The 15,699-nt window shown below is 38.1% G+C and overlaps 1 protein-coding gene across 1 annotated transcript; it reads left to right on the top strand.

Moving 5' to 3' along the window:
* Positions 1–791: 791 nt before the first annotated feature.
* Positions 792–1,572, top strand: LOC138887412 (uncharacterized). Its single transcript, XM_070169163.1, has 2 exons — positions 792–843; positions 1,226–1,572. The coding sequence occupies exons 1-2, from the start codon at positions 792–794 to the stop codon at positions 1,570–1,572; spliced, it is 399 nt and encodes a 132-aa protein (XP_070025264.1).
* The last annotated feature ends 14,127 nt before the right edge of the window (positions 1,573–15,699 follow it).

The following is a 15,699-nucleotide window of genomic DNA, read 5'->3' as shown; positions in this document are numbered from 1 at the left end:
ATTGTGTACATCCCTCAAAAGGCTATAAAAGGAAAAGTGTTAGCAGACTTCTTGGCAGATCACCCTATACCTGATGATTTAGATCTAACAGACGAACTACCTAATGAGGATGCAATGGTCATTTAAGTTCAACCTCCATGAAAGATGTACTTTGATGGTGCTGCACATCGCCGAGGAGCTGGTGCTGGTATAGTTTTTGTCACGTCTCAAGGTGAAGTTCTTCCCCACTCTTTTACGTTGACGCAACTCTGCTCTAACAACATTGCTGCGTATCAAGTACTAATAATTGGGCTTGAAATGGTCTTCGAAATGAAATTGTTGCAATTGCAAGTCTTTGGTGACTCTTAGTTAGTGGTTAATCAGCTTTTAGGTAGTTACGAAGTAAAGAAGCCTAAACTACGCCCATATCATGATTATGCTAAAAATTTAATAGGGTGGCTCGGTGATGCGACTATTCAGTATGTGCCAAGGAAAGAAAATAAGAAGGCTAATGCTTTAGCTGCCCTAGCTTCATCGTTAACCTTGCCTGATCAAGAGCAAGTTACTGTCTGCCAAAAATGGGTAGTATCGTCGCCAAATGAGGCTGAAAGTGAAGAAAATGAACTCAAGCATCTTGTCGCTGTTTCTAAAGATGAGAAAGAAGAATGGCGACAACCCATTATCGACTACTTATGCTATGGGATACTTCCACAAAATCTAAGGAGAAGGACTTAGATCCGTCGTCACACACCTTGCTTTCTTTACTACAAAGATACTCTATACAGAAGGTCATTCGAGGGAGTACTCTTAAGATGCTTAGGGGAAGAAGAAGCACTCCAAGCGTTGCAAGAGGCACATTCTGGGGTATGTGGGTCACACCAGTCTGGACTAAAGCTCCATTTTCATATAAAAAAGGATGGGATATTATTGGCCAATGATAGTAAAAGATTGCTTGGACTATGCTCGAAGATGCAAGGCTTGTCAATTCCATGCAAATTTTATTCATCAACCTCCTAAAGTGTTGCACGTGACTATTGCATCCTGGCCGTTTGACGCTTGGGGATTGGTGTTGTTGGACCACTACCAAAATCCTCTGGTGGGCACCTATACATCTTGGCTGCAACTGCATACTTCTCAAAATGGGCTGAAGTTGTTACTCTTAAGTAGGTAAAGAAGGAAAATATTGCACGTTTCATCTGAGTAAACGTAATCTATCGCTTTCGCATTCCTCATTACATAATAACAGATAATGGAAAGCCATTCGATAATAGGTTGATGAACAAGATTTGTGATCTCTTTGGCTTCAAGAAACGTAACTCTTTAATGTACAATGTTGTCACCAATGGTCTAGCTGAGGCATGCAACAAAACTCTATGCAACTTGTTAAAGAAAGTCGTCTCTAAATCCAAACGAGATTGGAATGACTGTATGGAAGAATCTCTATGGGCATATAGGACAACTCAACACACGCTAACACAAGCGACCCCTTATTTACTTGTCTACGGAGTCAAAGCCGTTTTGGCACTCAAGCATCAAATACCTTCATTACAATTAGCTATTCAAGAAGGGATCACTGATGAAGAAAATGCTTGACTTCAATTGGCAGAGTTGGAAGTTCTTGATGAGAAGAGGCTGGAAGCTCAACAGAATTTTGAATGTTATCAAGCTCGATTGTCTCGTGCCTTCAATAAAAGAGTTCGCCTGAGATCCTTTCAAGTAGGAGATCAAGTCCTTGCCGTACGAAGACCCATTATTACTTCCCATAAACCTATAGGGAAGTTCACTTCAAAATGGGATGGATCATAGGTCGTACAAGAAGCCTACTCAAGTAAGGCTTACAAGCTGGTTGATGCAGATGGCTTGAGAATCAGCCCTATCAGTGGAAAGTTTTTAAAGAAGTATTATCCTTGAAGTTGCAATGTTCCTTGATGCACGAGCCTAAACTACATGTTCCTACACTACTGGCCTGCATGGGTATAAACCGTGTAACGCCCAAAAAAAATGTCTGCTATGCTGAAACCTCGAAAGAGGTGGATAGGCAAAAGTTAGGATATGAGAAAAAGTCTTCTAGGTTGAAAAAATCGAAAGAGGCGGCCTAGATAAAAGTTAGGACATAAAAAAAATCACTCATTCTGAACTACGGTGTGAATTGATCCTCTTCTCGAGGTACGCATGCAGCTTAGAGTTTCATTCTAAGTTCAGCCGCATAAGTTCAAAAGATACATAATCCCCCAATCATTGTTTGAATGAAGTACGATGGAATATAATCCATTCAATCGGCACTTAAAATCGAGCTGAGATACCATTCTTCTGTTAAACTTTGGATCCCATTTGATTTAAGGGGGGCAAGATGCTATGTTAAATTGGTGTTTTCAATAAAATGATTAATATCTTTTAGGAGGCTGCCAAATATTTGCATTGAAGTCTGGGGATTCGCTATGCCTTCATGTTCACAAAACCTTCAAGTTTTTTTTGGTGAAGCCTTCACAACGTTTCAAATTCAATGAGACTTGAACCCGAGATATTTTTTAGAATGAAGCTCTGAATTTCAATTTGTCAATTAAAAAAAGGTCTTGCGATATCGAGGCTTCCACATCAAGATACAAAATTTTTGGTGAAGTTGCACTAATTTAGGATTGTCGACATATTAGAAACCAAAGTCGACTTCGAAATATCATCTCAAACTATCATTAAGGAATTACATTTTATATTTTGGATATGTTTTATATTTTGAAGTTTAGTTTTCAGGAAATCAAGCGGTTCGTGATTTCAATATCCCTACTTTAAGATACAAAACTTTTGGCAAAGTCGCACAAATCTGAAATCTTTGGTGTGTCAGAATTTGTATTGACTTCGAAATATTATCTGAACTATCCTTAAGGCATTAAATTTTTCATTTTGGATATCTTATAATTGGAAGTTAAGTTTCAAATAGATTAAACGGTTCGTGATTTCGACGTTTCTACATCAAGATACAAAAGTTTTGGTGAAGTCATGCAAATCTGAAATCGTTGTCGCGTCAGAAGTTACAATTGATTTCAAAATATTCTTAAACTATTCCTAAGGCAGTAAATCTTGCATTTTGGATATCTTATAGATTTGCAAGTTAAGTTTTTAAAAAATCAAACGGTTTGTGATTTTGACTTTTTTACACTAAGATATGATTTTTTTTGGTGAGACTGCGCAAATTTAAAATTTTCAACGTGGTGGAATCTAAAGTTGGTTTCAAGAAAATATTATCTGGGGCGATTCTGAAACTGTTTGATTCTAAGTTTTGGATATACTTTATATATTGAAGTCTAATTTTTGAGAAATCAAATTGTTCATTATTTGGACTCTTCCACGACAAGATATGAATCTTTTGTTACAAGCGTGTAAAGCTGAAATTATGCGACTAAGATAAAAGTCAGACAATGTAAAGCAAAAGAGAAACTGAAATATTTAAGCCCTCCAAGTGTCCAAGTTGAAATCTTCAAGTCCGTCGGTCTTCAAGTTGAAGTACTCACGTTTTCCACGCTTCAAGTTGAAATATTTAACCCATCCAAGTTTCTAAGTTGAAGTCTTCAAGTTCGTCGGTCTTCAAGTTTCAGTCTTCAAATTCGCTGGTCTTAAAGTTGAATTGTTAAGCCCCCCAAATCTTCAAGTTGAAGTCTTCAAGTCTGCTAATTTTTCAAGTTGAATTTTAAAAGTTAACCACTTTTCGAGTTGAAGTATGCAAAGTCCGCCAAATCTTCAAAGTTTTCCAAGTGTTCAAGTCGACGCTTTCTTCGAGTTGAAGCTTTATAACTTTCCAATCTTAAGGTGGACATATAAGTCCCTTTGTACCTTAAGCTGGCCTCTTCGTGGGTTTATCCTTAAAAGTAACTATAATTTTCATTGAGAGTAATCTCTCCGATAGTCGGGGCACATTGAGAATAATCTCTCCGATAGTCGAGCCACATTGGGAGTAATCTCTTCGATATTCAGACGAGAATGAATATCCATCTCTGCATACCCTAAAACACCCTTCTTCATGCTTGGATTATCTCGTTAAGCAAGAACATATCCTTCTTGTTTTACCTACAAAAGGGACAATAGAATAAAGAAAGCATAAGAAAAGAAGAAGAAATTACCTTCGCGTCAATGCTTCTAAGTCGTCAAAACTTGACTCAAATTGGTTTGCAAATGCTGAAAGTGAAACTAATACAATAGAGTATTGTATTTATAGAAGTCACAGTGCTGTTTTTGAAGGTGAACTGCCGATGAGGGATCGTGTATTTTACATTCCGCAAGGGATTCAGCTATTGCAATATATCTCCGAAAAGGGAGTAGTCTTATTTCGGCAGCAGTGTAGGAATTTGAAGGAAACTCAAATTGTATCTAATCATTATTGTTTCGAGTCATTACAATAAGAAAGAATTTGATTCTTAATGGGAAAGTTTGATATCACTGGCGGCTACAATTAAAGTTTGCATGGTTTTGCTTTTGTCTTTATTCAAAGGTAGTGATTATTACATTGTTCAGGTAATTGATTTGGTTGTAACCAATTACTTGGATGATACTCTCCATTCTAATCTGGTATGTGACGATTTAATAGTTAGCTAATACTTCGTGACCCGTTTTCGATTACGACAAGTCTATGCCTTAACAAGTTCTAAAGTAGGGAACATTTGTAGGCGTATAAAATTTACAGAATTAAATTTATAAATTAATTTGGACTATATTTTTAAATTTAAGATATATTGGTGTAAATAAATATTATGAGCTAATATAATTGAATTAATTATATAAGTCCAATATATATTGTGATGACCCGGCCGGTCGTCTTAAGAATTAACGCCCCGATCTCCTATTAACTGCTTTCCCCGAGTTTATTTCTGCTATTTTGATTTGCCGGGATGTTCGTTTTTGAATTTCGGAGAGTTTTGGGACACTTAGTCCCTAAATGAGATCTTAAGTGTTGGAAAGTTTACCGTAGTCGGAATAGTGTGAAGACGGCCTCAGAATGGAAATCCGATGGTTCCTTTAGCTCCGTTAGGTGATTTTGGGCTTAGGGCCTGTTCGGATTGTGTTTTGGAGGACCGTAGCTAATTTAGGCTTGAAATACCGAAAGTTGAATTTTTGAAGTTTCCGATAGTGAGATTTTGATCTGAGGGTCAGAATAGAATTCCGAGAGTTGCCGTAGTTCCGCTATGTTATTTGGGAAGTGTGTGCAAAATTTCAGGTCATTCGGAGGTGGTTTGGTTGGATTTTTGATCAAAAGCGTGATTTGGAAGATTTTGGAAGACTTAGGCTTGAATCCGATGTGTTTTGGTTGAATTGATGTTGTTTGAGGTGTTTTGAAGATTTGTACAAGTTTTAATAAGGTTTTAGGATATGTTGGTGCCTTTGGTTAAGGTCCCGGGGGCCTCGGGTGTGTTTCAGATGCTCAACGGATCATTTTAAGTTGTTAAAAAGTTGCAGATTTTGTTCAGCTGTTGCAGAGGAATTTTACCCTTCGCGTTCGCGAAGAGTCATTTGAGGAAGGGAAATATTAAGCCTTCGCGTTCGCGATGGGAGTTCTGCATTCACGAAGGGCTGGATACTTGTGAACCGCGTTCGCGACTTGGCTTCGCGTTCGCGAAGGAGGAAATTTGGCCCAGTAGAATTTACTCATCGCGTTCGTGATGAGAGAAACACGTTCGCGAAGGTTAGACGGGTAAAGCATTGCGTTTGCGAGGGCCTTGTCGCGTTCGCGTAAGAGAACTTTTGGTCAACGTCATTTTTGTGCTTCGGGAACGCGAGACTTTGACCGCGTTTGCGAAGAAGGAATTAAATGCCTGGGCAGAATGTTTTAAAAGGTTTATTTCGCGAATTTTAGCTTAGGTTCCTCCATTGTTAGGCGATTTTGAAGCTTTTTGAAGAGGGTTGAAGAAGGATTCAAGAGGAATCACTCGGAGGTAACATTTTTGACTTCATAACTCGTTTTTATGTGATTAAAGACCTAATTAATGGTGTAAAATTTGGGAAAAAATGGGTAATTAGGCTTGAGTTTACTAGGCCTTTAAATGAGGATTTGAGGGGTCATTTGGACTCCGATTTCAATGTTCTTATTATGTATAGACTCGTGAGAGTACGAGGTTTCTGAAAATGTAAATTTCACCCGATTTCGAGACACAAATCTGAGAAGTTCAAAGGACAAAATTAAGGTTTCGAGAAGAACAACACAGAGATGAAGAAGTAGGCTTAGAAATCTATAGATCTAAGGTGACATAGGAAGATCTTAGTCAAAATCGAACCGGAACAGCCTGAAACAGGCGAGAAAGGGCCATAGGTGCAAGTGGACTGACCCTGGTCCCTCGAGGACCTTAGAAATGACAATATCAATATAGGAGAGGCCATTAGAGGTCTGATGGTGGTGAGAAACTACCATGAACAAAAGTAAATGAACGGCGATGTGGATGAGTAGGGTTAGGTTTTGAGAGCATTCGAGAGAGGAGAGGAACATATGGTAATTTTACACAATTTCACGTATTAGCTTAGAATTTAATTGTAGAATCAGTTACTTGAAGTGTTATTTTACATTATGCAAATGAATTGAATAGATTTGGGCCATTTGGAGTCTAGTACTCGTGGCAAAACGTGGTGTCAGGTTGATTTTGAGCCGGTTTGAGGTAAGTGGCTTGTCTAACCTTGTGTGGGGGATCTTCCCCTTAGGATTGATATATTTGGTAATTGAAATGCCTTGTACGTGAGGTGACAAGTACGTCCTTATGCAATTGTTGAAAATTCGGTTTTCTTTAAGTACTTATCAGTATGTTCCTTCTTCTGCTTTTATTACTTGTACTATTAAGCCCGTTATTAGCTTAGGAAGGCATGTCTAAGTGATTTAATTGCTTTAATTGTTCAATCTGTTTACTTGAACTCTCTGCAACATGCTAGGCTAGAATTATTTGTTGCCTTAATATGAAATTTCCTTCTCTGCATATTTTCTTGCTGCTGCTGTATATTTACATTGGGACTACGGATGTGGGATTCCGGTAGCTCCCCCTTGTCTATTTACTTTGGGACTACAGGTTAGATTCTCGATAGATCCCCCTGCACATTTAATTTGGGACTGCGGGTTAGATTCCCGATAGACCCCCCCTGCACAGTTATATGGAACTACGGGAATGCACCCGGAGATTCCCCAGTACTTGGTATTTACATTTGGGACTACGGATCGGGATTCCGATAGATCCCCGCGCATTGATAGTTGGACTACGGGACGTGATCTCGGGAGATCCTTCAGATATATATATGATGGACTATAGGACGGTATCTCGGAAGATCCACTGGACATTTGTAATTGGGACTACAGGACGGTATCCTGGAAGGTGCCCAGGTTGTTATCTCTGTGTTGAGTTGTATTTATTTTCGTGGCTTGTTTTGTCTCTGTTCTATTTGTTGTTGATCTGTCAATTCTATGTTATTTCTTACTGTTGCACTTATTTATACTATTTTATTCCACACCATTAACCCTTATATTGTATTTAACCTCAATAGGGCCCTAACCTTCCTCGTCACTACCCGACCGAGGTTAGGCTTGGCACTTACTGAGTACCGCTGTGGTGTACTCATGCCCCTTCTGCGCATGTTTTTCATGTGCAGATCCAGGTACTTCTATTCAAGCCTACCATCCTTGAGGGAGGCGACTATTTAGAGACTTCAAGGTACATCTGCCGCGTCCGCAGACCGAGGAGTCCCTTTCTATTCCTGCCTTTTAGTATTTAGCCCTTCTGTACTTTCTGTTCTTATTAGACAAATTCCGGAGTTAGAGCTATGTAGTATTTCTTTTTCTTAGCTTGTGATTCGTGGGTTTCCGGGTCATGGATTTGGATATTGGTTTTGAGATTTATATATGGTGCATGCCGAGCGGCACATTTAAACACTGTTATTGCCTTATTTCTGCTTTTAAATTATTTTACTTCCGCAAGTTTGGTTATCTTCCACAATTTAGGCTTACCTAGTCGTAGAGACTAGGTGCCGTCATGATGGTTCACGGAGGACGAACCGGGGTCGTGACATATATGGATTAAATATATAAGTCTGAATCCATTGGGCTAAAGTGATGGGTCCTCTTCATTAAACCAAGATTTTATCTTCCTAGAGGCCCAAATTGACGCCCATGTGTCAAATGACATGGCGCGCCAAGTAAAACGGAAGAGCCAATAGGATCGTACCACGTGTCAAAATGACAAGACATGCTAGTCAAATTGAAAGGCCAATAAAACTGCGCCACATGTGCAAGTGACATGTTCTGGCCAATCAAATACGGTCTTGTCACACTTCAATTTGATTGGTCGGAAATAGTTTGTTCTTATCATAACTCTTCCCTTCCAGAACTATAAATAGAGGTTTTTATAACCCAGAAAAAGCACCAAAAGTTATAACAAGAAGCAAGAAAGAGCTCGTGATCAAACGCTACAAATTCCTCCACAAGTTTCAAGCTTCAAGCAATCAAGTCTAAGTTCAAACAATCAAGTCAAGCTCAAGAACGAAGAACAAATCAAGTTCAATCTCAAGAACGAAGAATAAATCAAGATCAAGCTCAAAGGCCCTTGAATTTATTTACTATTGGAAACAAGAATCAGAGGATTCATAGAGATTGTATCACTCCAATATTTGAAATATAATACTATGATTATTGCAATATTTTTCGGCAAGATTTTATTTTCTCGACGCAAATTTATTGTCTACAATCCCCCTCCCCCGGTCCTTCCTCTACCCCACTACATAATTCTTATATCCTTCTTCATACTCCATTATAGTATATTTTTATCACCTAATTTGGCTTTTCTGTATAATTATTAATAATATATAGTAGTATATTGTCTATTATATACACTCAAACCTCTCTATAATAGCCTCGTTTGTTTTGAATATTTTTGAGATTTATAGCGAAGTGTTGTTATATAGAACATATATTATAACATAACATAAAAATTAATTCCGGAAAAGCTTGGCTTTTATAGTGAAGTGTTGTTATATAGGGATGTTGTTATAGAGAGGTCCGACTGTACATGATATTATATATGTGTATATAGTATAACATAAATTAAAGGTAGACTATAATAAAATTATTCTATGTTGCATTTTTAAAAGTATTAATTAATATTTGTATATAGTATAATTATTATGATATATATGTATTACACATTGTGTATTGTGTATTTACATAAAATATAATTGTTAAACCTAATAACTCCTCATGTTTCTTGAAGATGATTTTCTCTAATTAAAATAATGTTGATGGTGATTAATTGACTGTAGGAAGATATTCCTAATCGTAGGAAAATGTTCTTACGATAAGTATATCAAAGTGGGGAACGAAATTGGAGAACAAAAGAATAGAGGATGCAACATACGTTTATGGAGGATGCCTCCTGGTAGTGAGATAATATTATTATTGTAACCTAAAGCATTTATAGTAATAATCTTTAATTAACAAAAAAAGAGAATTTTAGGGGACTAATTATGGATACGTTTCAAAATTAGATTCCTTTTTTATAGGTACTTTGCCGTATTTTAGGGTATATATTTATTATGTTTACGTTGTAGAATATGTTATTATTTTAATTGTTGTAATTCTGGAATTTTTTATGAATTCATACGTAAACATGAAAATTTCCCAAAAATATAAATAATTTACGTTTAACAAAGATCATAGTTTTATAATTGCGAAAAGGTGTTTGAAAATGACCAATAATAGTTCTGATTGTATCATTGACTTTCTGAGTACTAACTAAATTAAGGAATTTTTTTTCTATAGATACAAAATTAGGATAAAATTTATTTGCACCAACTGGATTTTTGGATTCTCAAAAAGTAGCTAGAGATTTTTTTACACAGTATATATATACACACACACATACGGTCAAAACCTACAACTTGCATATAATTTGCATACAACTTATTTATTTCTTCGTATTTGAATTTTAATATGAAATTCCAACTAAAACCTACTCTAATCTTCCTAAAACTCCCTACAAATCGAGATATAAGCTCCAAAAGATATTTACAATCGCTCGTAACAACACCTAATCCGAACAAATAACAAATTCACAAAACGCAAATTTCGAATTCAAAGCTTTGAAGCCAACCCACATTACTGACTAACGGTGGATAATCATATTTCTTAGAGGTACTAAATACAACTCCATGAATGAGAAAAATGAAGGTTGCATTAATGATACAAAATCCCTGGGGAAATCACTAAAAAAAGATTGAAATTTGGTTCCGTAGATCTTTTATTTCGCCAGAATTCGTTGATCGCTCCGTACGAATTTATAATGAAAAACTCATTTTCGTTGTAAGAATATTGAAGGAAAGGTTGGTCATAAATTTGGAGAGTTGCTTTTACACAGGAACGAAGACCTTCGAGAACAAATAATAGATTGGGAAGAAAAAAGGAGAAAAAATAAAGTGTAAATGCATATGCCACTCTTTTTAGTGGTTGTCAATGAAGTTTAAGCTCCCTTCTTCACGTTTCACACCCCCAAAGAGAGTTTAATGTTTTTTTAACTTCTCATAGACTTAAGGTGGAATAACTAAGAAACCAACCAAATTTAAAAAGAATCATAACAAAATTTAATCACATTAAGTCGTGGTATTCAATCAATGATGAACAAGCAGGACGAAACATTAGAAGAGGATGGAAAAAAAAATATAAAGACAATGAAGAAAAAGAGGAAAAAGTAGAATACTACTATAACGACCCGACCGGTCAATTTGCTTTTTAAAATCCCGTTCCCCTAAATAAGACTTTTAGTACTTGTTTTTACTAATTTATAACTTGTGGGTATAGTTGGTTCGGAATTTGGGAGAATTTGGGTTGAAATCGTAACACTTGGTTCCTTAAGGTTGGCTTAAAAGGCCAAGTTTGACTTCGGCCAATATTTTGAGTAAACGACCTCGGAATCGGAATTTGATGGTTCAAATAAATTCGTATGATGATTTTGGACTTGGGGTATGCTCGGATCGGGTTTTGGATGACCCGAGAGCATTTTGGCGCCTAATAGTAAAAGTTGGTTCTTGAAGGATTTTGAAGTTCTTAAAAATTTAGTTTGGAGCGGGTTTTGGTGATATCGAGGTCCAAATGAGATTTCGAGATCCGAAACAGTTCTGTAATATTATTTAATACTTGCACACAAAATTTGATGTCATTCTGAGTAGTATAAGTACGTTTCGGCGCATTAGAAGTAAATGGAAGAACTTGAAGTTCTTAAGTTTGATTCAATTGGTTTTAGGCTGTGATTCTTAGTTTTAATGTTATTTCAGGTGTTCCGTGAGTTCGATCGAGTCTGTTTTATGATTCTAAACTTGTTGGTATGTTTCGACGGAGCCTCGGGAGCCCAGGGTGCCATTCAGACGATGCATGAGTTGAGTTTGAAACTCAACAGGGCTGTTGGTGCACCAGTTCTGGTGTAACCGCACCTGCGAGCCAAGCCCCGCAGATGCGATCCAAGGATGGCCAGTGATCGGCTCCAACCCTACACCACTATATAATGGCAAGGAGTGGTCGATGCAGCTTTTACTCGAAGGGTCGGGATCGATTTTCACAGGGAGTTAATATTGGTTGGGAGTTGAGTTTCTATCTAATCTAGCTATGCTTATTGCTTTTAATTGCACTTCTAATCATGTTTGGATTTGTTACTATTCTACTTTTAATGCTAATGATTGCTAAAAATAATCTAAGTACAATATTTTTGTAAAGTTTTCTCAAGTGATAAAAAGCACTAGGGAAGTGACTTACACCTAGGCGAATATCTAATGGGATCTATAAGTTAGGACAAGCTTGTTATATTTGGGGTCATGATATAACCTTTACACAAAATTTCTCACTCTATACCTCTCGGTAATTTGAGTGACTTTGCCCTAATTGGCTTTCTCAAGCCCAATTGGGTGTTCAAACAATAAAAGTAAAATTGGCTCAAGTCGGTTATTATCATCTCTAGGTTTAACCCTTTAATTGGGGCTATCAATCTCTTGAGTGCACCCCAATTCCTTGTTAGCCTAATTTTCCTAGACTTAATCTCTCTTTCTCAAGAAGAGTCTAACTCATAAAGGCATGAATCAGTGTTTGCAACCACCAATTCTACAATTAAAGCATGAATCAAGTTAAATATCACTAACCCATAAACAATTAAGCCTTAAAATAGAAGACCCATTAATCCTAGGATTGGGTCACAATCCTAGCTAATGAATTTAGCTACTCATAATCAAGGTAGAAATCAAAGATGGAGATGAAATATACGGCATAAAAGTTGATTACAAGAATAAAATCTGAGAAATTAAGCTAAAGCTACTCTAAAATTACTCAAAATTGTAAAATACGGCTGTTCACGAGCTCCTTAATACAAAAGATGACCTAAAAATGTGAAAAAGATCTATTTATATACAGCTAAAATTACTGGACAAAAATACCCCTACGGAGGTTCCGCTATCAGCGCAATACTGAGCGCTTCAGCGCTTGGACTTTCGTGGCCGCGCAAAAGCAACTGCGGACTGCATTTCTTCCATTTTGCACTAGGACTGGGCTTAATTTTGCTGAGAGCGTAAAAGAGACCGTCTCAGCGTTCTCTTCAACCGCGGCCGCGTAAAATGTTCCCGGACCGTGCTCTTCATTTGAGCTCAAATTTCCAGGCCTCTGAATCTATATTTCTCCCTCAGCAGAATTTGCACCGCGGGTGCGTCAAGTAATCCGCTGCCATGTTATTTCACCGTGGTTAGCGGTATTTGTTCGCATCCAACCTTCTCTGAACCTCAATTCCGCTGTCAGCGTAATTATGGCCACTTCAGCAGTGAAGCTTCCGCGGCCGCACTATTTCATCGCTGTTAGTGCTATTATATCAGCATTGAACTTGTGTAGATTTAACTCCTTTATGACCTAGTTATGATTTTCTAGCTTCATTTTGACCAAATCCTGCAAATAAGCACAATAAGTCAGTTTTCGGAAATACCTTTGCATATTTTTTATCCAAAACCTAAGCAAAAGAGAGCATAAGATAGGCTTGAATCCATAGTTATCAGCCAGCCAGGTTCCACAGATGCGGTTCCCTCTACTCAGAAGTGGGATCGCAGAAACGGGAGCCTGTCTGCAGGTGTGGCCCCAGCCGGCCCAGCCAATTCCGCAGAAGCGAAAACCTGGTCCGCAGAAGCAAATCCGTAAGTGCGGCCTATGCACTGTCGGTGCAAAAATCGTTGGGGCAGTGAGGTTCAACTAATACGAGACTTAAGCCATTTTCACTCATTTTCTCTCTCTTTGGGCGATTATTGGAGCTTCTTGAGAGGGATTTCCACTTAGCTTTTGGAGGTAAGTAATTTCCACCTATTGTGAGTTCAATACATAGATTTTGGGTAGATATTAACATGAAAATTGGTAGAAATCATGGGTTAGATGAAAAACCTAGGGTTTGACAAGAATGAGATTTTTACCACGAAATTGACCATGAAACTTATTGATAATCATTTATTTATGTTCCTTAGGTCATGGATAACAACTTCCTTCAAAAAATTTCGGAACCCGGGAACGTGGTCCCAGGGTGAATTTTAGGAATCTTGCCTTTGGGGTTGGGTAATCACTTTAATAGTTAGAATATGAACTTTTGAACCTATAATAATTGGTTTTTACACTATTTGAATAGTTTGGGATTGTTCGGCTCCGTTTTGAGGGTTTGAGCGCATTCTTGAGTTTGGAAGTAGGCTTTGAGACGAGGTGAGTCTCTTTTCTAACCTTGTAAGAGGGAAATTTCCCCGTAGGTTAACTTAATTAATATGTGGTTATTCGTGGGGGTCTACATATGCATGAAGTGACAAGATTCCGTACATAGCTACTATTTATGTTATGTCCAGGTAGTTTAGGCTTACACCATATTTTGTGGACACCGTTAACCGATCATAATTGTTGATTGTATTGGATAAGAACTAAGTTTAAGATTTTAATAATTTCAAAGGTTTAAAGTAAATTGTTATTTTGAAAAGAATTGAGTAAAGTTATGTTATAATTATATTTAACTGCATCGCAAGTATATTCCGCGAGCGGGATGATTAATTCCACTACTCTCATGGGGGATGGCCGTTCGCCTCGGCAAGTAATAGATGCATCTATGGTTCGCGCTGTTCGACCCTCAGAAGTGCCCAATTTACATTTTTATATTGGATCAGGCCGAACGTCCTCGGTGGAATTTGTGTGTGATAATAGAACTGGAAGCCCTTTTTATAATTGGTATAAATTTACTGTTTTAGAGATCATTTGTTTTAAATGAAGGAAGTGTTTTGGGTTCTTAAATATGATGGAAGAACTATTTAGTTATTTCTTGTTCTGAGTTTATTGTTAGTTCTATATATCATACTTATTTAGAATTCATACATTTTTATATTGTTGGCCCTAGTAAGTTTCGAAGTCGACCCCTCGTCATTACTTCTTCGAGGTTAGACTAGATACTTACTAGATACATGTTTTTATGTACTCACGCTACAGTTCTATACTTGATTGTACAGGATTTGAGGCAGGTGCATCTGGCCACTAGTCCGGTGCATAGATTGATTCCCCAGCTCGAGACATCCTAGTGAGCTGCCCTTTTGAGCCGTTCTGCAGCAGCTGGAGTCTCTCTTATGCTTTATTTTCTGTCTATTTCCTTTCAAACAGTAGGCTAACATTTATTTTGTATATTCTACTAGATTTCCCACTTATTTGTTACACCAGGTCTTGGCACACACACTAGTAGACTTATGACTTTGGTTTTGCTTACATGACTTCGACTTGTATTCATTGCTTCCACTTATTTATGTTAAAATTGCAACCTTCTAGATTTTCTTAACAAATAGGAAAAAGTCAACAACAACAACGACCCAGTGAAATCCCACTAGTGGGGTCTGGGGAGGGTAGTGTGCACGCAGATCTTACCTTTACCCCAAAAGAGTAGAGATGCTACTGATTAGTATTGGCTTGCCTAACAACCCCGAAGAATAGTGACTACTTACTAATTTACTTAAAACGGGAATTCACTAGTTGATTAGTGTTGGCTTACTTAACAACGGTTTGGGCACCATCACGGCCTATAATGGAATTGGGTCGTGAAAACATGGAATCAGAGCACTAGGTTCACATAGGTCTCACAAGTTATGGGCAGGCCTAGTAGAGTCTTGTAGATCGGTGCGAAGACGTCCGTACTTATCTTCGAGAGGCTATAGGGTGTTAGGAAACTACTTGTTATTCATCTCCTATCGTGCAGCTGATGGTATACTAAGTTTCCTTTTTCTATTCTCTCACAGATGATAAGGATGCGTACAACGGACATTCCAGACCTGGGAGGAGCTACTCCTCCCATTGCTAGAGGCCGAGGTAGAGGTTGGGGGAGGGCACCAGCCCGAGGTAGGGGATGAGGGTGTCCAGAGCTACACCAGTAGCACCACCAGCGGATATAGTGGAGGATCCCATCATGGAGAAGCAAGGCGAGGTGCCTACTGCAGATCCAGCCCTGGTAGATTTCATGACAGCACCGGGCTTTCAAGAGGTCATGGGCCGTATGTTGCGGTTCATGGACACTATGACTCAGGCTGGTTTATTTCCAAAAGACCCAGCCACATTTCAGGTAGGAGGGGGCACATACCCCTACTGCTCAAGCTCCTAAGTATGCAGATGCAGTATATCAGACTCTGGGTACACTACTTATGGGCGGAGCCCATCAAGTTGTCGCGACTGCACCGGAGCCTAGACTA

Source organism: Nicotiana sylvestris, chromosome 3 (assembly GCF_000393655.2).
Source record: "Nicotiana sylvestris chromosome 3, ASM39365v2, whole genome shotgun sequence".
NCBI lineage: Eukaryota > Viridiplantae > Streptophyta > Magnoliopsida > Solanales > Solanaceae > Nicotiana > Nicotiana sylvestris.
The sequence above is the reverse complement of the archived record's forward strand: the minus strand, read 5'-3'. Positions and strand labels throughout refer to the sequence as shown.